The sequence below is a fragment of the Ranitomeya imitator genome, chromosome 2, assembly GCF_032444005.1.
Source record: "Ranitomeya imitator isolate aRanImi1 chromosome 2, aRanImi1.pri, whole genome shotgun sequence".
Lineage (NCBI taxonomy): Eukaryota > Metazoa > Chordata > Amphibia > Anura > Dendrobatidae > Ranitomeya > Ranitomeya imitator.
In genome coordinates, this window is record NC_091283.1 from 306,684,628 (window position 1) to 306,708,016 (window position 23,389).

General features: G+C 46.5%; 1 protein-coding gene across 2 annotated transcripts in view; it reads right to left on the reverse strand.

Annotated features, from left to right (window-relative positions):
* Nucleotides 1–3,573, reverse strand: part of LOC138666937 (zinc finger protein 585A-like) — a 43,907-nt gene extending 40,334 nt beyond the window's left edge. For both annotated transcript variants that reach the window (XM_069755132.1, XM_069755131.1), the window contains exons 1-5: nucleotides 3,498–3,573; nucleotides 2,373–2,519; nucleotides 2,064–2,243; nucleotides 1,857–1,980; nucleotides 1,676–1,773 (exon numbers count right to left, since the gene is read on the reverse strand). In XM_069755132.1, the coding sequence (XP_069611233.1) occupies nucleotides 1,676–1,773; nucleotides 1,857–1,980; nucleotides 2,064–2,243; nucleotides 2,373–2,450 (480 nt within the window). In that variant the 5' untranslated portion in view covers nucleotides 2,451–2,519; nucleotides 3,498–3,573. The remainder of the gene's footprint in view (nucleotides 1–1,675; nucleotides 1,774–1,856; nucleotides 1,981–2,063; nucleotides 2,244–2,372; nucleotides 2,520–3,497) is intronic.
* Nucleotides 3,574–23,389: the final 19,816 nt, after the last annotated feature.

Here is a 23,389-nt window from a genome sequence, read left to right on the forward strand (position 1 = left end):
CTAACCTCTTTCACCACTAAAAGCCCCATCATATTTCTAACTGATTTCACCAGGTTATCCATACTTTCTATGGGAAAAAAAGATAGCCCTTCTTCACCAGATGACGATGAATCAGAAGCACCAGAGGATCCGGCCTGGTCACTACCGTAAGCAGAACTGGAGACAGGGGTAACACTCCTTGCTTTAGACTTATGTTTGTTAGGCCTGTTTGAGCATCCTAAGGACTGAAGTTCCTCTCATCATTAATCGTATATCAGCGCATCTAACTGAGGACTCCTCCTCTAAAGTCTGGCTGATACAATGCTGACACAGTCTTTTAACATAGAGGTCAGGAAGGGGTTGTGAGCACAATGCACATTCTTTGTGCTTGGCTTTTTTAGTTTTCTTAGCCTGATAGGGAGGTACACAGAAAGAAGGTGAATCAGCTTAGTAGGCAGAGTCATGTAAGGGTACCGTCACACAGTGGCATTTTGATTGCTACGACGGCACGATCCGTGACGCTCCAGCATCGTAACAATATCGCTCCAGCGTCGTAGACTGCTGTCACACTTTGCAATGTACGACGCTGGAGCGATAATTTCATGACGTATGTGCGATGTAGAAGCCGTTGGTTACTATGCACACATCGTATACAATATCGTGCACACCTTTGTTACACCATGCGATCATGCCGCCACAGCGGGACACTAGACGACAAAAGAAAGTTTCAAACGATCTGCTACGACGTACGATTCTCAGCGGGGTCCCTGATCGCAGGAGCATGTCAGACACAGCGAGATCGCTGGAACGTCACGGATATATCGCTGGAACGTCACGAATCGTGCCGTCGTAGCGATCAAAATGCCACTGTGTGACGGTACCCTTACACTCACCCAGTGAAGCTGTGATGTGGTACCGGTTCTGGAAGTGGAGGCACAGCACGAGTTCTAGATGGTACAGCTTACTCCGTACACTCTTGTTAGTGGAGTTGCCCTCTTGGGAGCGCCCAATGCTGTTCTTGGGATTGCTGTCCGGCTGCACTTCCATCACCTGTGGGTGCACCTCAGATTCTCCTGGAGAGGACATCTTTGGGACACATTGGCAGCAGGACGCCGCCGGATCTTATACTTAGAGCCCGTCCATCTCCAGAACAAGCCTCCCCGGACCCCAGGAAGTGAACCCAAGCAATTTCAGTTCAGTTCAGTAATGCTGAATGGGCAGTGCGCATACGTGGGCCTAAACTCGGAAGCACTGCCCGATGGAAGAGCAGGGCAGCCGATGCACGCATCCCGCTCCACAAGACAAGTGCCGGTCTGGTCATACTGCACCGCGTGAGCCAGGATAGCCATCAGACGAGGGGGAAGTCTGACAGGCAGGGATCTCCAGACGCTGCTTCTGGTGCCGCAGCCCCTGGTGTTCCCCAGACACCACACAGGTGGCATGCACAGGCCCAGGTAACCTTTCCTGTGCAGCTTCCCGCAGGAACAAGAAACCAACTGAGGAGGTGAGAGGGACAGCCCCTTTTTATCTGTAGGTTTCCTGTTCCTGTGGGCGGATCCTCTCTCTCAGTGGATGCTGTCAGCGATAATAAAAAAAAACAACATAATACTACTGGTGGATAGAACAAAACTGAACACAAAACCTTCACAGTTGTCTACACATCATTGGGGAGATCTCATGACACCTCTCTATCTACCTGATGATCCTGAGGAACATTGGTATCTCCTTGTTTACAGTCCTGTGGAAGAAGAGGACGGGGACATCTCTCTGGTGTTGTCCTCCTACTGGATAGATCTGGAGGAAACACATAAAGGGACTGAATTCATTCTTTACATACAGATAATTATAGGCTGTCTGTATTTAGTCCAGTCCATTACCTGGTGATTTTAGGAACTGGGGAATCTCCATCATGATGTCCTTGTACAGATCTTTGTGTCCTTCTAAATACTCCCACTCCTCCATGGAGAAATAGACGGTGACATCCTGATACCTTATAGGAACCTGACACATACAATGATACCGTCATCCCCCCAATCCCTTCATAGCATTACTGTATAATGTCCCAACATTCCCAGCAGTGTCACCTCTCCAGACAGCAGCTCAATCATCTTGTAGGTGAGTTCTAGGATCTTCTGGTCATTGATGTTCTCATGTATCAGGGGGTGAGGTTGAGGCCCCGTGATTGGGTTCAGGGGTCTTCCGCATTCCTCAGACACAGGGTCCTGACAGCGCTCACTAGAGGTCTTCTTCACTACTGTGTAATCCTGGTTATGGAGAGACACATTAATAAATCTCACTACAGACATTTCCAGATTCCTCACCTCTCCAGTTCTGTCCATCTGTTATTCCCATAGATGAGAATGATGTAATGTGACATCATCAGAATCTCTCACCTCTCCAGTAAGCCGGAAGAGGATCTCTAGGGTGAGGTGTAATATCCTCTCCGCCATCTTGTCTCTGTCCATATCCATCTTTGATGGGTTAATAAGGAAAATTCCCTCAATAGTAGATCTTCACAGAGGATTGGATATTGTAGATACCTGAATGAGAAGAAGATGAGCCGATGTAACATCATAAAAATCCTGTAGATAATAAGGGGAAACATATAAGAAGATAGAACTTGTAGATGTTGTACTCTCTAGTCTTGTATGGACTGGAACGTAAGTTGAATTGCTGACTAAGACATCTCCTCCATGCTCCCAATCACTGCCTATATTACTCACTGCTTTGGCAACTGATTGGCTGTAAGAATCATAACTTCGTTAGGACTGAGCAGAAAATACAGAGACTGGCGGGAACCCAAGCAGCAATGGTATATTTGCTATTTTACAGTGTTTAGTTTTCTTCTTTCCATCTACTAATAAAACCTATATATTTAGGCCACAGACAACAAGCAGTTTCTTCCTCGGAGTCGGCAGCTGAATACGTTCCTCATAGACTCATCTTCCATAACGCTAATTCTCGTCTCATTTACCGACACTGGAATCGGCATTAGCAATACTGCAGGAGATATTCATTACACGTGACAGGAGAAATAACTACTTCATGATGAGGACGACATCTTCATCTTCTACTACGGCTCTAGAAACAGATTTGTCCAGAGTCCGTCACTGACTCCATCACCACCGGCCGTCTATATGAAGGTTTCCCGACAATACTGTGTGGGGCCCCGAACTATGAGAGTAATACAGGTTTCCTTGGTTCCCGTCTTTCATAGTTGGGTCGTTTGTATCTATCAGCGGAAAAGCAACAAAACCATTGTGATTCTTATAAGGAGACAACACAAACCCCCTAAATATAACATTTTATAACAACCCCACAATCTGTGACTCTTCAGGGTAAATCGCTCTCTCCCCATTGGATTAGAGCTGATACTATGAAGCTAAAGGGACTAAACAGACTTTCTGTCACCTCCATAAAGGGGCACTTTACTGTGTTTGTCAGAACTGTCCGAGGATTATTAGAGGTGATAGTTTCCCCCAATTAGAAGGGACACCTGTGGATATTGGGGTCTTTACCTGCTACAGTCCTGGTGTGGACCCTCCACCCGCACTCCACCTATATGGCAGCTCTGTGCACACAGGACCTGTGATGAGGTCACAGGAGGGGAGGAGTCAGGGGTCACATGATCAGGGGCCTCAGTGTATGCAGGACTCTGCTGTGCTGGTTGTCATGGTGCTGGATGAGGGGAAGTTTATGTGTGGGGTCAGGAGGGGTTTACAGTGTGGATGTAGCAGAGCCGTGTGTGTACGGGGTGTACGGAGCAGAGCCGTGTGTGTACAAGGTGTACGGAGTGGAGCCTTGTGTGTACGAGGTGTACGGAGCAGAGCAATGTGTGTACGAGGTGTACGGAGCGGAGCCGTGTGTATGAGGTGTACGGAGCAGAGCCGTGTGTGTACGAGGTGTACGGAGCGGAGCCGTGTGGGTATGGGGTGTACGGAGCAGAGCCGTGTGTGTTCGAGGTGTACAGAGCAGAGCCGTGTGTGTATGGGGTGTACGGAGCAGAGCCGTGTGTGTACGAGGTGTACGGAGCGGAGCCGTGTGTGTACGGAGTGTACGGAGCGGAGCCAGGTGTACGGAGCAGAGACGTGTGTGTACAAGGTGTGCGGAGCGGAGCCATATGTGTACGAGGTGTATAGAGTGGAGCCGTGTGTGTACAAGGTGTACGGAGCGGAGCCTTGTGTGTATGAGGTGTACAAAGCAGAGCCGTGTGTGTACGAGGTGGATGGAGCAGAGCAATGTGTGTACGAGGTGTACGGAGCGGAGCCGTGTGTGTACGAGGTGGACGGAGCGGAGCCGTGTGTGTTCGAGGTGGACGGAGCAGAGCCATGTGTGTACAAGGTGGACGGAGCGGAGCCGCATGTGTACTAGGTGTATGGAGCGGAGACATGATTATAATCAACCTTTGGGGGCTAAATGGTTTTCTATCCTTGACCTTAGAGGGGCTTATAATTTGATACGCATCAAGAAGGTTGATGTGTGGTGATGGGAGAGCGTGCTCAGTACTTGATCGAGTATCCGGGTATTTGGGGGTCACACTCACGTGTTTACCGCCTATTAGACAGCCAATAAACACTCGGGGATTGCCCGCCATACACAGTAATGACTGTTATGAAGGCAATCCAGTGACACAGTGTGCCAGCAATCAGAGCACATACAGTGATCTGACAATAACCCAAAAACAATAGAACGAGCTCTGAGACGTGGAATCTCTGTAGACCGCAATACCTGAACCTATCCTAAACACAACTAAAGGCAGCTGTGGATTGCGCCTGACACTACCTATGCAACTCGGCACAGCCTGAGGAGCTGACTAGCCTGAAGATAGAAAAACAAGCCTGACTTGCCTCAGAGAAATACCCCAAAGGAAAAGGCAGCCCCCCACATATAATGACTGTTAGCAAGATGAAAAGACAAACGTAGAGATGAAATAGATTCAGCAAAGTGAGGCCCGATATTCTAGATAGAGCGAGGATAGCAAAGAGACCTCTGCAGTCTACAAAAAACCCTAAAGCAAAAAACCACGCAAAGGGGGCAAAAAGACCCACCGTGCCGAACTAACGGCACGGCGGTACACCCTTTGCGTCTCAGAGCTTCCAGCAAAACGAATTGACAAGCTGGACAGAAAAAGTAGCAACAAAAGCAAAGAAGCACTTATATAAGCAGAGCAGCAGGCCACAGGAAAGATCCAGAAGCTCAGATCCAACACTGGAACATTGACTAGGAGCAAGGAAGACAGAATCAGGCGGAGTTAAATAACAAAGAAGCCAACGAGCTTACCAGAACACCTGTGGGAGGAAGCTCAGAAGCCGCAGTACCACTTGTGACCACAGGAGTGAATTCAGCCACAGAATTCACAACAGTACCCCCCCCCTTGAGGAGGGGTCACCGAACCCTCACCAGAGCCCCCAGGCCGACCAGGATGAGCCACATGAAAGGCACGAACAAGATCTGGAGCATGGACATCAGAGGCAAAAACCCAGGAATTATTTCCTGAGCATAACCCTTCCATTTAACCAGATACTGGAGTTTCCGTCTAGAAACACGAGAATCCAAAATTTTCTCCACAATATACTCCAATTCCCCCTCCACCAAAACCGGGGCAGGAGGCTCAACAGAAGGAACCATAGGTGCCACGTATCTCCGCAACAACGACCTATGGAATACATTATGTATGGAAAAGGAGTCTGGGAGGGTCAGACGAAAAGACACAGGATTGAGAATCTCAGAAATCCTATATGGACCAATAAAACGAGGTTTAAATTTAGGAGAGGAAACCTTCATAGGAATATGACGAGAAGATAACCAAACCAGATCCCCAACACGAAGTCGGGGACCCACACGGCGTCTGCGATTAGCGAAAAGTTGAGCCTTCTCCTGGGACAAGGTCAAATTGTCCACTACCTGAGTCCAGATCTGCTGCAACCTGTCCACCATAGAATCCACACCAGGACAGTCCGAAGACTCAACCTGTCCTGAAGAGAAACGAGGATGGAACCCAGAATTGCAGAAAAATGGAGAGACCAAGGTAGCCGAGCAGGCCCGATTATTAAGGGCGAACTCAGCCAACGGCAAAAAGGACACCCAATCATCCTGGTCTGCAGAAACAAAACATCTCAGATATGTTTCCAAGGTCTGATTGGTTCGTTCGGTCTGGCCATTAGTCTGAGGATGGAATGCCGAGGAAAAAGATAGGTCAATGCCCATCCTACCACAAAAGGCTCGCCAAAACCTTGAAACAAACTGGGAACCTCTGTCAGAAACAATATTCTCAGGAATGCCATGCAAACGAACCACATGCTGGAAGAACAAAGGCACCAAATCAGAGGAGGAAGGCAATTTAACCAAGGGCACCAGATGGACCATTTTAGAAAAGCGATCACAGACCACCCAAATGACTGACATCTTTTGAGAAACGGGAAGGTCAGAAATGAAATCCATCGAAATATGTGTCCAAGGCCTCTTTGGGACCGGCAAGGGCAAAAGCAACCCACTGGCACGTGAACAGCAGGGCTTAGCCCTAGCACAAATCCCACAGGACTGCACAAAAGTACGTACATCCCGTGACAGAGATGGCCACCAGAAGGATCTAGCCACTAACTCTCTGGTACCAAAGATTCCAGGATGACCAGCCAACACCGAACAATGAAGTTCAGAGATAACTTTACTAGTCCACCTATCAGGGACGAACAGTTTCTCCGCCGGACAACGATCAGGTTTATTCGCCTGAAATTTTTGCAACACTCGCCGCAAATCAGGGGAGATGGCAGACACAATGACTCCTTCCTTGAGGATACTCACCGGCTCAGATGAACCCGGAGAGTCGGGCACAAAACTCCTAGACAGAGCATCCGCCTTAACATTTTTAGAGCCCGGAAGGTACGAAATCACAAAATCGAAGCGGGCAAAAAATAACGACCAACGGGCCTGTCTAGGATTCAAGCGCTTGGCAGACTCGAGATAAGTAAGGTTCTTATGATCAGTCAATACCACCACGCGATGCTTAGCTCCTTCAAGCCAATGACGCCATTCCTCGAATGCCCACTTCATGGCCAGCAACTCTCGGTTGCCCACATCATAATTACGCTCAGCAGCCGAAAACTTCCTGGAAAAGAAAGCACATGGTTTCAACACTGAGCAACCAGAACCTCTCTGTGACAAAACCGCTCCTGCTCCAATCTCAGAAGCATCAACCTCGACCTGGAACGGAAGAGAAACATCTGGTTGACACAACACAGGGGCAGAACAAAAACGACGCTTCAACTCCTGAAAAGCTTCCACAGCAGCAGAAGGCCAATTAATCAAATCAGCACCCTTCTTGGTCAAATCGGTCAATGGTTTGGCAATGCTAGAAAAATTACAGATGAAGCGACGATAAAAATTAGCAAAGCCCAGGAATTTTTGCAGACTTTTCAGAGATGTCGGCTGAGTCCAATCCTGGATGGCTTGGACCTTAACCGGATCCATCTCGATAATAGAAGGGGAAAAGATGAACCCCAAAAATGAAACTTTCTGCACACCGAAGAGACACTTTGATCCCTTCACAAACAAAGAATTAGCACGCAGGACCTGGAAAACCATTCTGACCTGCTTCACATGAGAGTCCCAATCATCTGAGAAGATCAAAATGTCATCCAAGTAAACAATCAGGAATTTATCCAGATACTCACGGAAGATGTCATGCATAAAAGACTGAAACACAGATGGAGCATTGGCAAGTCCGAACGGCATCACTAGATACTCAAAATGACCCTCGGGCATATTAAATGCCGTTTTCCATTCATCTCCTTGCCTGATTCTCACCAGATTGTACGCACCACGAAGATCTATCTTAGTGAACCAACTAGCCCCCTTAATCCGAGCAAACAAGTCAGATAACAATGGCAAGGGATACTGAAATTTAACAGTGATCTTATTAAGAAGGCGGTAATCAATACACGGTCTCAGCGAACCATCCTTCTTGGCTACAAAAAAGAACCCTGCTCCCAGTGGTGATGATGATGGGCGAATATGTCCCTTCTCCAGGGATTCCTTCACATAACTGCGCATAGCGGCGTGTTCAGGCACGGATAAATTAAATAATCGACCTTTAGGGAATTTACTACCAGGAATCAAATTGATAGCACAATCACAATCCCTATGCGGAGGTAGGGCATCGGACTTGGGCTCTTCAAATACATCCTGATAATCAGACAAGAACTCTGGGACCTCAGAAGGAGTGGATGACGAAATAGACAAAAATGGAACATCACCATGTACCCCCTGACAACCCCAGCTGGATACCGACATAGAGTTCCAATCCAATACAGGATTATGCTTTTGCAGCCATGGCAACCCCAACACGACCACATCATGCAGATTATGTAGCACCAGAAAGCGAATAACTTCCTGATGTGCAGGAGCCATACACATGGTCAGCTGGGTCCAGTACTGAGGTTTATTCTTGGCCAAAGGTGTAGCATCAATTCCTCTCAACGGAATAGGACACCGCAAAGGCTCCAAGAAAAACCCACAACGTTTAGCATAATCCAAATCCATCAGATTCAGGGCAGCGCCTGAATCCACAAACGCCATGACAGAATACGATGACAAAGAGCATATCAAGGTAATGGACAGAAGGAATTTGGATTGTACAGTACCAATGACGGCAGACCTATCGAACCGCTTAGTGCGCTTAGGACAATGAGAAATAGCATGAGTGGAATCACCACAGTAGAAACACAGACCATTCAGACGTCTGTGTTCTTGCCGTTCAACTCTGGTCATAGTCCTATCGCACTGCATAGGCTCAGGTTCAATCTCAGGCAATACCGCCAAATGGTGCACAGATTTACGCTCACGCAAGCGTCGACCGATCTGAATGGCCAAAGACATAGACTCATTCAAACCAGCAGGCATAGGAAAACCCACCATGACATCCTTAAGAGCCTCAGAGAGACCCTTTCTGAACAAAGCTGCCAGCGTAGATTCATTCCACAGAGTGAGTACTGACCACTTCCTAAATTTCTGACAATATACTTCTATATCTGTTGTGAATTCTGTGGCTGAATTCACTCCTGTGGTCACAAGTGGTACTGCAGCTTCTGAGCTTCCTCCCTCAGGTGTTCTGGTGAGCTCGTTAGCTGCTTCGTTACTTAACTCCACCTGATGCTGCTATCCTTGCTCCTTGTCAATGTTCCAGTGTTGGATCTGAGCTTCTCCGTATTGTTCCTGTGTCCTGCTGCTCTGTATAGCTAAGTGCTTTTTTGCTATTTTGTTGCTTTTTTTCTGTCCAGCTTGTCTTTTGTTTTGCTGGAAGCTCTGAGACGCAAAGGGTGTACCGCCGTGCCGTTAGTTCGGCACAGTGGTCTTTTTTGCCCCCTTTGCGTGGTTTTTGCTTTAGGGTTTTTTGTAGACTGCAAAGTTCGCTTTACTGTCCTCGCTCTGTCTTAGAATATCGGGCCCCACTTTGCTGAATCTATTTCATTCCTACGTTTTGTCTTTTCATCTTACTCACAGTCATTATATGTGGGGGGCTGCCTTTTCCTTTGGGGTATTTCTCTGGGGGCAAGTCAGGCCTATTTTTCTATCTTCAGGCTAGCTAGTTTCTTAGGCTGTGCCGAGTTGCATAGGTAGTTGTTAGGCGCAATCCACAGCCGCTTTTAGTTGTGTTTAGGATAGGATTAGGTGTGCAGTCTACAGAGTTTCCACGTCTCAGAGCTCGTTCTTTTGTTTTTGGGTATTTGTCAGTTCACTGTGTGCGCTCTGATCGCTAGGCACACTGTGTCTCTGGATTACCTTCATAACACCTTTCATTAGCAGACATAACAGTACAAGGAGCCAAACTAATGATTCTCAATAGAAGGAAAGAAAAAGTTCTGACATCATTTTTTTTTTTTTTTTTTTTCTGCTCTGTGTTCATTTTTTTTTTTCCCCTAGACATTTGGGTGATTCTGGACACAGGTGTGGACATGGATATTCAGGGTCTGTGCTCTTCAATGGATAATCTCGTTATAAATGTACAAAAGATTCAAGACACTATTGATCAGAAATCTATGTTAGAACCAAGAATTCCTATTCCTGATTTGTTTTTTGGAGATAGAACTAAGTTTCTAAGTTTCAAAAATAATTGTAAGCTATTTCTGGCCTTGAAACCTCATTCTTCTGGTAATCCTATTCAACAGGTTTTGATTATTATTTCTTTTTTGCGCGGCGACCCTCAAGACTGGGCATTTTCTCTTGCGCCAGGAGACCCTGCATTGAGTAGTGTCGATGCGTTTTTCCTGGCGCTCGGATTACTGTACGATGAGCCTAATTCGGTGGATCAGGCTGAGAAAAATTTGCTGGCTTTGTGCCAGGGTCAGGATGATATAGAAGTATATTGTCACAAATTTAGGAAATGGTCAGTACTCACTCAGTGGAATGAATCTGCGCTGGCAGCGTTGTTCAGAAAGGGTCTCTCTGAGGCTCTTAAGGATGTCATGGTGGGATTTCCTATGCCTGCTGGTTTGAATGAGTCTTTGTCTTTGGCCATTCAGATCGGTCGATGCTTGCGCGAGCGTAAATCTGTGCACCATTTGGCGGTATTGCCTGAGGTTAAACCTGAGCCTATGCAGTGCGATAGGACTATGACCAGAGTTGAACGGCAGGAATACAGACGTCTGAATGGGCTGTGTTTCTACTGTGGTGATTCCACTCATGCTATTTCTGATTGTCCTAAGCGCACTAAGCGGTCCGCTAGGTCTGCCGTCATTGGTACTGTACAGTCCAAATTCCTTCTGTCCATTACCTTGATATGCTCTTTGTCGTCGTTTTCTGTCATGGCGTTTGTGGATTCAGGCGCTGCCCTGAATCTGATGGATTTGGATTATGCTAAACGTTGTGGGTTTTTCTTGGAGCCTTTGCGGTGTCCTATTCCATTGAGAGGAATTGATGCTACACCTTTGGCCAAGAATAAACCTCAGTACTGGGCCCAGCTGACCATGTGCATGGCTCCTGCACATCAGGAAGTTATTCGCTTTCTGGTGTTGCATAATCTGCATGATGTGGTCGTGTTGGGGTTGCCATGGCTACAAACCCATAATCCAGTATTGGATTGGAATTCCATGTCGGTATCCAGCTGGGGTTGTCAGGGGGTACATGGTGATGTTCCATTTTTGTCAATTTCGTCATCCACCCCTTCTGAGGTCCCAGAGTTCTTGTCTGATTATCAGGATGTATTTGAAGAGCCCAAGTCCGATGCCCTACCTCCGCATAGGGATTGTGATTGTGCTATCAATTTGATTCCTGGTAGTAAATTCCCTAAGGGTCGATTATTTAATTTATCCATGCCCGAACACGCCGCTATGCGCAGTTATGTGAAGGAATCCCTGGAGAAGGGACATATTCGCCCATCGTCATCACCACTGGGAGCAGGGTTCTTCTTTGTAGCCAAGAAGGATGGTTCGCTGAGACCGTGTATTGATTACCGCCTTCTTAATAAGATCACTGTTAAATTTCAGTATCCCTTGCCATTGTTATCTGACTTGTTTGCTCGGATTAAGGGGGCTAGTTGGTTCACTAAGATAGATCTTCGTGGTGCGTATAATCTGGTGAGAATCAGGCAAGGAGATGAATGGAAAACTGCATTCAATACGCCCGAGGGTCATTTTGAGTATCAAGTGATGCCGTTCGGACTTGCCAATGCTCCATCTGTGTTTCAGTCTTTTATGCATGACATCTTCCGTGAGTATCTGGATAAATTCCTGATTGTTTACTTGGATGACATTTTGATCTTCTCAGATGATTGGGAGTCTCATGTGAAGCAGGTCAGAATGGTTTTTCAGGTCCTGCGTGCTAATTCTTTGTTTGTGAAGGGATCAAAGTGTCTCTTCGGTGTGCAGAAAGTTTCATTTTTGGGGTTCATCTTTTCCCCTTCTACTATCGAGATGGATCCAGTTAAGGTCCAAGCCATCCAGGATTGGATTCAGCCGACATCTCTGAAAAGTCTGCAAAAGTTCCTGGGCTTTGATATTTTTTATCGTCGCTTCATCTGTAATTTTTCTAGCATTGCCAAACCATTGACCGATTTGACCAAGAAGGGTGCTGATTTGGTTAATTGGTCTTCTGCTGCTGTGGAAGCTTTTCAGGAGTTGAAGCGTCGTTTTTGTTCTGCCCCTGTGTTGTGTCAGCCAGATGTTTCTCCTCCGTTCCAGGTCGAGGTTGATGCTTCTGAGATTGGAGCAGGGGCGGTTTTGTCACAGAGAGGTTCTGATTGCTCAGTGATGAAACCATGTGCTTTCTTTTCCAGGAAGTTTTCGCCCGCTGAGCGTAATTATGATGTGGGCAACCGAGAGTTGCTGGCCATGAAGTGGGCATTCGAGGAGTGGCGTCATTGGCTTGAAGGAGCTAAGCATCGCGTGGTGGTATTGACTGATCATAAGAACTTGACTTATCTCGAGTCTGCCAAGCGCTTGAATCCTAGACAGGCCCGTTGGTCGTTATTTTTTGCCCGCTTCGACTTTGTGATTTCGTACCTTCCGGGCTCTAAAAATGTGAAGGCGGATGCTCTGTCTAGGAGTTTTGTGCCCGACTCTCCGGGTTTATCTGAGCCAGCGGGTATCCTCAAGGAAGGAGTCATTGTGTCTGCCATCTCCCCTGATTTGCGGCGGGTGCTGCAAAAATTTCAGGCGAATAAACCTGATCGTTGTCCAGCGGAGAAACTGTTCGTCCCTGATAGGTGGACTAATAAACTTATCTCTGAACTTCATTGTTCGGTGTTGGCTGGTCATCCTGGAATCTTTGGTACCAGAGAGTTAGTGGCTAGATCCTTCTGGTGGCCATCTCTGTCACGGGATGTACGTACTTTTGTGCAGTCCTGTGGGATTTGTGCTAGGGCTAAGCCCTGCTGTTCTCGTGCCAGTGGGTTGCTTTTGCCCTTGCCGGTCCCAAAGAGGCCTTGGACACATATTTCGATGGATTTCATTTCTGACCTTCCCGTTTCTCAAAAGATGTCAGTCATTTGGGTGGTCTGTGATCGCTTTTCTAAAATGGTCCATCTGGTGCCCTTGGCTAAATTGCCTTCCTCCTCTGATTTGGTACCTTTGTTCTTTCAGCATGTGGTTCGGTTGCATGGCATTCCTGAGAATATTGTTTCTGACAGAGGTTCCCAGTTTGTTTCAAGGTTTTGGCGAGCCTTTTGTGGTAGGATGGGCATTGACCTATCCTTTTCCTCAGCTTTCCATCCTCAGACTAATGGCCAGACCGAACGAACCAATCAGACCTTGGAAACATATCTGAGATGTTTTGTTTCTGCAGACCAGGATGATTGGGTGTCCTTTTTGCCGTTGGCTGAGTTCGCCCTTAATAATCGGGCCAGCTCGGCTACCTTGGTTTCTCCATTTTTTTGCAATTCTGGGTTCCATCCTCGTTTCTCTTCAGGACAGGTTGAGTCTTCGGACTGTCCTGGTGTGGATTCTGTGGTGGACAGGTTGCAGCAGATCTGGACTCAGGTAGTGGACAATTTGACCTTGTCCCAGGAGAAGGCTCAACTTTTCGCTAATCGCAGACGCCGTGTGGGTCCCCGACTTCGTGTTGGGGATCTGGTTTGGTTATCTTCTCATCATATTCCTATGAAGGTTTCCTCTCCTAAATTTAAACCTCGTTTTATTGGTCCGTATAGGATTTCTGAGGTTTTCAATCCTGTGTCTTTTCGTCTGACCCTCCCAGACTCCTTTTCCATACATAATGTATTCCATAGGTCGTTGTTGCGGAGATACGTGGCACCTATGGTTCCATCTGTTGAGCCTCCTGCCCCGGTTTTGGTGGAGGGGGAATTGGAGTATATTGTGGAGAAGATTTTGGATTCTCGTGTTTCTAGACGGAAACTCCAGTATCTGGTTAAATGGAAGGGTTATGCTCAGGAAGATAATTCCTGGGTTTTTGCCTCTGATGTTCATGCTCCCGATCTTGTTCGTGCCTTTCATGCGGCTCATCCTGGTCGGCCTGGGGGCTCTGGTGAGGGTTCGGTGACCCCTCCTCAAGGGGGGGGTACTGTTGTGAATTCTGTGGCTGAATTCACTCCTGTGGTCACAAGTGGTACTGCAGCTTCTGAGCTTCCTCCCTCAGGTGTTCTGGTGAGCTCGTTAGCTGCTTCGTTACTTAACTCCACCTGATGCTGCTATCCTTGCTCCTTGTCAATGTTCCAGTGTTGGATCTGAGCTTCTCCGTATTGTTCCTGTGTCCTGCTGCTCTGTATAGCTAAGTGCTTTTTTGCTATTTTGTTGCTTTTTTTCTGTCCAGCTTGTCTTTTGTTTTGCTGGAAGCTCTGAGACGCAAAGGGTGTACCGCCGTGCCGTTAGTTCGGCACAGTGGTCTTTTTTGCCCCCTTTGCGTGGTTTTTGCTTTAGGGTTTTTTGTAGACTGCAAAGTTCGCTTTACTGTCCTCGCTCTGTCTTAGAATATCGGGCCCCACTTTGCTGAATCTATTTCATCCCTACGTTTTGTCTTTTCATCTTACTCACAGTCATTATATGTGGGGGGCTGCCTTTTCCTTTGGGGTATTTCTCTGGGGGCAAGTCAGGCCTATTTTTCTATCTTCAGGCTAGCTAGTTTCTTAGGCTGTGCCGAGTTGCATAGGTAGTTGTTAGGCGCAATCCACAGCCGCTTTTAGTTGTGTTTAGGATAGGATTAGGTGTGCAGTCTACAGAGTTTCCACGTCTCAGAGCTCGTTCTTTTGTTTTTGGGTATTTGTCAGTTCACTGTGTGCGCTCTGATCGCTAGGCACACTGTGTCTCTGGATTACCTTCATAACACCTTTCATTAGCAGACATAACATATATCATCCTGACCCTGGCACAAAGCCAGCAAATTTTTCTCAGCCTGATCCACTGAACTAGGCTCATCGTAAAGTAATCCGAGCGCCAGGAAAAACGCACTGACATTACTCAATGCAGGGTCTCCTGGCGCAAGAGAAAATGCCCAGTCTTGAGGGTCGCCGCGCAAAAAAGAAATAATAATCAAAACCTGTTGAATAGGATTACCAGAAGAATGAGGTTTCAAGGCCAGAAATAGCTTACAATTATTTTTGAAATTAAGAAACTTAGTTCTATCACCAAAAAACAAATCAGGAATAGGAATTCTTGGTTCTAACATAGATTTCTGATCAATAGTATCTTGAATCCTTTGTACATTTATAACGAGATTATCCATTGAAGAGCACAGACCCTGAATATCCATGTCCACACCTGTGTCCTGAAACACCCAAATGTCTAGGGGAAAAAAAACAACTGAACACAGAGCTGAGAGAGAAAAAAAAAACGATGTCAGAACTTCTTTTTTCCCTCTATTGAGAATCATTAGGTTGGCTCCTAGTACTGTTATGAAGGCAATCCAGTGACACAGTGTGCCAGCAATCAGAGCACATACAGTGATCTGACAATAACCCAAAAACAATAGAACGAGCTCTGAGACGTGGAATCTCTGTAGACCGCAATACCTGAACCTATCCTAAACACAACTAAAGGCAGCTGTGGATTGCGCCTGACACTACCTATGCAACTCGGCACAGCCTGAGGAGCTGACTAGCCTGAAGATAGAAAAACAAGCCTGACTTGCCTCAGAGAAATACCCCAAAGGAAAAGGCAGCCCCCCACATATAATGACTGTTAGCAAGATGAAAAGACAAACGTAGGGATGAAATAGATTCAGCAAAGTGAGGCCCGATATTCTAGATAGAGCGAGGATAGCAAAGAGAACTCTGCAGTCTACAAAAAACCCTAAAGCAAAAAACCACGCAAAGGGGGCAAAAAGACCCACCGTGCCGAACTAACGGCACGGCGGTACACCCTTTGCGTCTCAGAGCTTCCAGCAAAACGAATTGACAAGCTGGACAGAAAAAGTAGCAACAAAAGCAAAGAAGCACTTATATAAGCAGAGCAGCAGGCCACAGGAAAGATCCAGAAGCTCAGATCCAACACTGGAACATTGACTAGGAGCAAGGAAGACAGAATCAGGCGGAGTTAAATAACAAAGAAGCCAACGAGCTTACCAGAACACCTGAGGGAGGAAGCTCAGAAGCCGCAGTACCACTTGTGACCACAGGAGTGAATTCAGCCACAGAATTCACAACAGTACCCCCCCCTTGAGGAGGGGTCACCGAACCCTCACCAGAGCCCCCAGGCCGACCAGGATGAGCCACATGAAAGGCACGAACAAGATCTGGAGCATGGACATCAGAGGCAAAAACCCAGGAATTATCTTCCTGAGCATAACCCTTCCATTTAACCAGATACTGGAGTTTCCGTCTAGAAACACGAGAATCCAAAATTTTCTCCACAATATACTCCAATTCCCCCTCCACCAAAACCGGGGCAGGAGGCTCAACAGAAGGAACCATAGGTGCCACGTATCTCCGCAACAACGACCTATGGAATAAATTATGTATGGAAAAGGAGTCTGGGAGGGTCAGACGAAAAGACACAGGATTGAGAATCTCAGAAATCCTATACGGACCAATAAAACGAGGTTTAAATTTAGGAGAGGAAACCTTCATAGGAATATGACGAGAAGATAACCAAACCAGATCCCCAACACGAAGTCGGGGACCCACACGGCGTCTGCGATTAGCGAAAAGTTGAGCCTTCTCCTGGGACAAGGTCAAATTGTCCACTACCTGAGTCCAGATCTGCTGCAACCTGTCCACCACAGAATCCACACCAGGACAGTCCGAAGACTCAACCTGTCCTGAAGAGAAACGAGGATGGAACCCAGAATTGCAGAAAAATGGAGAGACCAAGGTAGCCGAGCAGGCCCGATTATTAAGGGCGAACTCAGCCAACGGCAAAAAGGACACCCAATCATCCTGGTCTGCAGAAACAAAACATCTCAGATATGTTTCCAAGGTCTGATTGGTTCGTTCGGTCTGGCCATTAGTCTGAGGATGGAAAGCCGAGGAAAAAGATAGGTCAATGCCCATCCTACCACAAAAGGCTCGCCAAAACCTTGAAACAAACTGGGAACCTCTGTCAGAAACAATATTCTCAGGAATGCCATGCAAACGAACCACATGCTGGAAGAACAAAGGCACCAAATCAGAGGAGGAAGGCAATTTAACCAAGGGCACCAGATGGACCATTTTAGAAGAGCGATCACAGACCACCCAAATGACTGACATCTTTTGAGAAACGGGAAGGTCAGAAATGAAATCCATCGAAATATGTGTCCAAGGCCTCTTTGGGACCGGCAAGGGCAAAAGCAACCCACTGGCACGTGAACAGCAGGGCTTAGCCCTAGCACAAATCCCACAGGACTGCACAAAAGTACGTACATCCCGTGACAGAGATGGCCACCAGAAGGATCTAGCCACTAACTCTCTGGTACCAAAGATTCCAGGATGACCAGCCAACACCGAACAATGAAGTTCAGAGATAACTTTACTAGTCCACCTATCAGGGACGAACAGTTTCTCCGCCGGACAACGATCAGGTTTATTCGCCTGAAATTTTTGCAACACTCGCCGCAAATCAGGGGAGATGGCAGACACAATGACTCCTTCCTTGAGGATACTCACCGGCTCAGATGAACCCGGAGAGTCGGGCACAAAACTCCTAGACAGAGCATCCGCCTTAACATTTTTAGAGCCCGGAAGGTACGAAATCACAAAATCGAAGCGGGCAAAAAATAATGACCAACGGGCCTGTCTAGGATTCAAGCGCTTGGCAGACTCGAGATAAGTAAGGTTCTTATGATCAGTCAATACCACCACGCGATGCTTAGCTCCTTCAAGCCAATGACGCCATTCCTTGAATGCCCACTTCATGGCCAGCAACTCTCGGTTGCCCACATCATAATTACGCTCAGCAGCCGAAAACTTCCTGGAAAAGAAAGCACATGGTTTCAACACTGAGCAACCAGAACCTCTCTGTGACAAAACCGCTCCTGCTCCAATCTCAGAAGCATCAACCTCGACCTGGAACGGAAGAGAAACATCTGGTTGACACAACACAGGGGCAGAACAAAAACGACGCTTCAACTCCTGAAAAGCTTCCACAGCAGCAGAAGGCCAATTAATCAAATCAGCACCCTTCTTGGTCAAATCGGTCAATGGTTTGGCAATGCTAGAAAAATTACAGATGAAGCGACGATAAAAATTAGCAAAGCCCAGGAATTTTTGCAGACTTTTCAGAGATGTCGGCTGAGTCCAATCCTGGATGGCTTGGACCTTAACCGGATCCATCTCGATAATAGAAGGGGAAAAGATGAACCCCAAAAATGAAACTTTCTGCACACCGAAGAGACACTTTGATCCCTTCACAAACAAAGAATTAGCACGCAGGACCTGGAAAACCATTCTGACCTGCTTCACATGAGAGTCCCAATCATCTGAGAAGATCAAAATGTCATCCAAGTAAACAATCAGGAATTTATCCAGATACTCACGGAAGATGTCATGCATAAAAGACTGAAACACAGATGGAGCATTGGCAAGTCCGAACGGCATCACTAGATACTCAAAATGACCCTCGGGCATATTAAATGCAGTTTTCCATTCATCTCCTTGCCTGATTCTCACCAGATTGTACGCACCACGAAGATCTATCTTAGTGAACCAACTAGCCCCCTTAATCCGAGCAAACAAGTCAGATAACAATGGCAAGGGATACTGAAATTTAACAGTGATCTTATTAAGAAGGCGGTAATCAATACACGGTCTCAGCGAACCATCCTTCTTGGCTACAAAAAAGAACCCTGCTCCCAGTGGTGATGATGATGGGCGAATATGTCCCTTCTCCAGGGATTCCTTCACATAACTGCGCATAGCGGCGTGTTCAGGCACGGATAAATTAAATAATCGACCTTTAGGGAATTTATTACCAGGAATCAAATTGATAGCACAATCACAATCCCTATGCGGAGGTAGGGCATCGGACTTGGGCTCTTCAAATACATCCTGATAATCAGACAAGAACTCTGGGACCTCAGAAGGAGTGGATGACGAAATAGACAAAAATGGAACATCACCATGTACCCCCTGACAACCCCAGCTGGATACCAACATAGAGTTCCAATCCAATACAGGATTATGGGTTTGCAGCCATGGCAACCCCAACACGACCACATCATGCAGATTATGTAGCACCAGAAAGCGAATAACTTCCTGATGTGCAGGAGCCATACACATGGTCAGCTGGGTCCAGTACTGAGGTTTATTCTTGGCCAAAGGTGTAGCATCAATTCCTCTCAACGGAATAGGACACCGCAAAGGCTCCAAGAAAAACCCACAACGTTTAGCATAATCCAAATCCATCAGATTCAGGGCAGCGCCTGAATCCACAAACGCCATGACAGAATACGATGACAAAGAGCATATCAAGGTAATGGACAGAAGGAATTTGGATTGTACAGTACCAATGACGGCAGACCTATCGAACCGCTTAGTGCGCTTAGGACAATGAGAAATAGCATGAGTGGAATCACCACAGTAGAAACACAGACCATTCAGACGTCTGTGTTCTTGCCGTTCAACTCTGGTCATAGTCCTATCGCACTGCATAGGCTCAGGTTCAATCTCAGGCAATACCGCCAAATGGTGCACAGATTTACGCTCACGCAAGCGTCGACCGATCTGAATGGCCAAAGACATAGACTCATTCAAACCAGCAGGCATAGGAAAACCCACCATGACATCCTTAAGAGCCTCAGAGAGACCCTTTCTGAACAAAGCTGCCAGCGCAGATTCATTCCACAGAGTGAGTACTGACCACTTCCTAAACTTCTGACAATATACTTCTATATCATCCTGACCCTGGCACAAAGCCAGCAAATTTTTCTCAGCCTGATCCACTGAACTAGGCTCATCGTAAAGTAATCCGAGCGCCAGGAAAAACGCACTGACATTACTCAATGCAGGGTCTCCTGGCGCAAGAGAAAATGCCCAGTCTTGAGGGTCGCCGCGCAAAAAAGAAATAATAATCAAAACCTGTTGAATAGGATTACCAGAAGAATGAGGTTTCAAGGCCATAAATAGCTTACAATTATTTTTGAAATTAAGAAACTTAGTTCTATCACCAAAAAACAAATCAGGAATAGGAATTCTTGGTTCTAACATAGATTTCTGATCAATAGTATATTGAATCCTTTGTACATTTATAACGAGATTATCCATTGAAGAGCACAGACCCTGAATATCCATGTCCACACCTGTGTCCTGAAACACCCAAATGTCTAGGGGAAAAAAAACAACTGAACACAGAGCTGAGAGAGAAAAAAAAAATGATGTCAGAACTTCTTTTTTCCCTCTATTGAGAATCATTAGGTTGGCTCCTAGTACTGTTATGAAGGCAATCCAGTGACACAATGTGCCAGCAATCAGAGCACATACAGTGATCTGACAATAACCCAAAAACAATTGAACGAGCTCTGAGACGTGGAATCTCTGTAGACCGCAATACCTGAACCTATCCTAAACACAACTAAAGGCAGCTGTGGATTGCGCCTGACACTACCTATGCAACTCGGCACAGCCTGAGGAGCTGACTAGCCTGAAGATAGAAAAACAAGCCTGACTTGCCTCAGAGAAATACCCCAAAGGAAAAGGCAGCCCCCCACATATAATGACTGTTAGCAAGATGAAAAGACAAACGTAGGGATGAAATAGATTCAGCAAAGTGAGGCCCGATATTCTAGATAGAGCGAGGATAGCAAAGAGAACTCTGCAGTCTACAAAAAACCCTAAAGCAAAAAACCACGCAAAGGGGGCAAAAAGACCCACCGTGCCGAACTAACGGCACGGCGGTAAACCTTTTGCGTCTCAGAGCTTCCAGCAAAACGAATTGACAAGCTGGACAGAAAAAGTAGCAACAAAAGCAAAGAAGCACTTATGTAAGCAGAGCAGCAGGCCACAGGAAAGATCCAGAAGCTCAGATCCAACACTGGAACATTGACTAGGAGCAAGGAAGACAGAATCAGGCGGAGTTAAATAACAAAGAAGCCAACGAGCTCACCAGAACACCTGAGGGAGGAAGCTCAGAAGCCGCAGTACCACTTGTGACCACAGGAGTGAATTCAGCCACAGAATTCACAACAAATGGCATAAACATGTTGGCTACTGGCATTACTCTGACTGCCCGCCGCATAGTACCATCAAGTCTGTATAAAACCTGGTGACGCCATGTTTGGAGCATTGTACACGGACATAGTGTAGGGAGAGTTTCTGCTGGTGTTACATTAAACCAACAGCCCTTTTCCAGACTAACTCAAATACAAGTGCTTCTCACAAAATTAGAATATCATCAAAAAGTTAATTTATTTCTGTTCTTCAATACAAAAAGTGAAACTCATATATTATCTAGAGTCATTACAAACAGAGTGATCTATTTCAAGTATTTATTTATGTTAATGTTGATGATTATGGCTTACAGCCAATGAAAACCCATAAGTCATTATCTCAGTAAATTAGAATAATTAACAAAAAACACCTGCAAAGGCTTCCTAAGCATTTAAAAAGGTCCCATAGTCTGTCTCAGTAGCTCCACAATCATGGGGAAGACTGCTGACTTGACAGATCTCCAGAAGGCAGTCACTGACACACTCCACAAGGAGGGTAAGCCACAAAAGGCCATTGCTAATGAAGCTGGCTGTTCACAGAATGCTGTATCCAAGCATATTAATGGGAAGTTGAGTGGAAGAAAAAAGTGTGGTAAAAAAGGGTGCAGAAGCAATCGGGATAACCGCAGCTTTGAAAGGATTGCTACGAAAAGGCCACTCAAAAAATTTGGGAAATTCACAAGGAGTGGACTGCTGCTGGAGTCATTCGTTCAAGAGCCACCACACACAGACATCTCCAGAACATGGGCTACAAGTGTCGCATTCCTTGTCTCAAGCCACTATTGACCAATAGACAACGCCAGAAGAGTCTTACCTGAGCCAAGGAGAAAAAGAACTGGACTGTTGTCAGTGGTCCAAGGTGTTGTTTTCAGATGAAAGTAAATTTTGCATTTCATTTGGAAATCGAGGTCCCAGAGTCTGGAGGAAGAGTGGAGAGGCCACAATCCAAGCTGCTTGAGGTTTGGTGGGAAGTACCACAATCAGTGATGGTTTGGGGAGTCATGTCATCTGCTGGTGTAGGTCCACTGTGTTTTATCAAGACTGAAGTCAGTGCAGCCGTCTACCAGGAAACTTTAGAGCATTTCATGCTTCCCTTGCTTTTTTGGAGATTAAAATTTCATTCTCCAGCAGTCCACACTGCAGAAGAACCAATACTTGGTTTACAAACAACAGTATCACTGTGCTTGATTGGCAGCAAACTCGCCTGACCTTAGCCCCATAGAGCTGAGCTGTGGAGTCTATAGTTTTGACTTGAGATGTGGATACTGTATATAGATTTTTAAACATGTCTTTCCCTCTTGCGGGCAGCATGTGCAGATGGCCGTGTGTATCCTTTGTAGACACCCATATATTTTGCAAATAATATCTTATGATGTGTGTATGCATCTATATATTCATCTTCTGAAGTGCAGGCAGTATTTGCATATCCATAATTTACATATTTTACTTACATTTTCTGCTGCATTAAAGGGACACAAAAGCCTCTCAGTATAGCTTGCTACCAGTCCCCTTTGTTACAGCTGCGAACGCAGATGCATCCACGTCGCCAGACCACGATGACGTGGGGTGGGCGTCCCAGGTGGGAATGGAATGTGGACCCACTGGACCACAGAAGGGAACCTGGACCTACCCAGACTAGGGAAGGGCAGTGAACAGGGTCTGTGGCAGCTGAGCTTGTGGACAAGATGGTGACATGCAGAACTAGATAACATCACACAATTTCAGGTAAGAAAGATAAAGTTTACTCTAGCAAAATCACAGTACATAAACAGAACATAACTATGCCAGGCTCCAGATTACTCACGTCAAGAAAGGGTACATGTCTCAGGGAAACAGACGAAGGCAGGAGGACATCACAGATTGATGCAGGCCAGGGTTATCTGGCACGAGCATACTAGGATGGCCTCTCTCTCAGGCTTCAGCCATAGCACAGGATCAGCGGGAGAACATCAGACACCGACCTCGGACAGACATCAGACAATAGCATGGGTCATCACAGGTTGATGTAATCCAGGGTCATCTGGCACGGGCATACTAGGACTGCCTCTCTATCAGGCCTTAAGCATAGCACAGGCTCAGCAGGATAACATCAGACACCGACCCAGGACAGACATCACAGTGTGGACCCTGGGGTATCGGTGGGACATCGGGACACAAGCAGAACATCTGGACACAGGCTGGACATCTGGACATAGGCTGTGCATCTGAACATCAGGACACAGGCTGGACATCTGGACACAGGCTGGACATCAGGACATCTGGAAACGGGCTGGACATCAGGACATCTGAACACAGGCTGAACATCAGGGCACAGGCTGGACATCAGGACATTGGACACAGGCAGGAC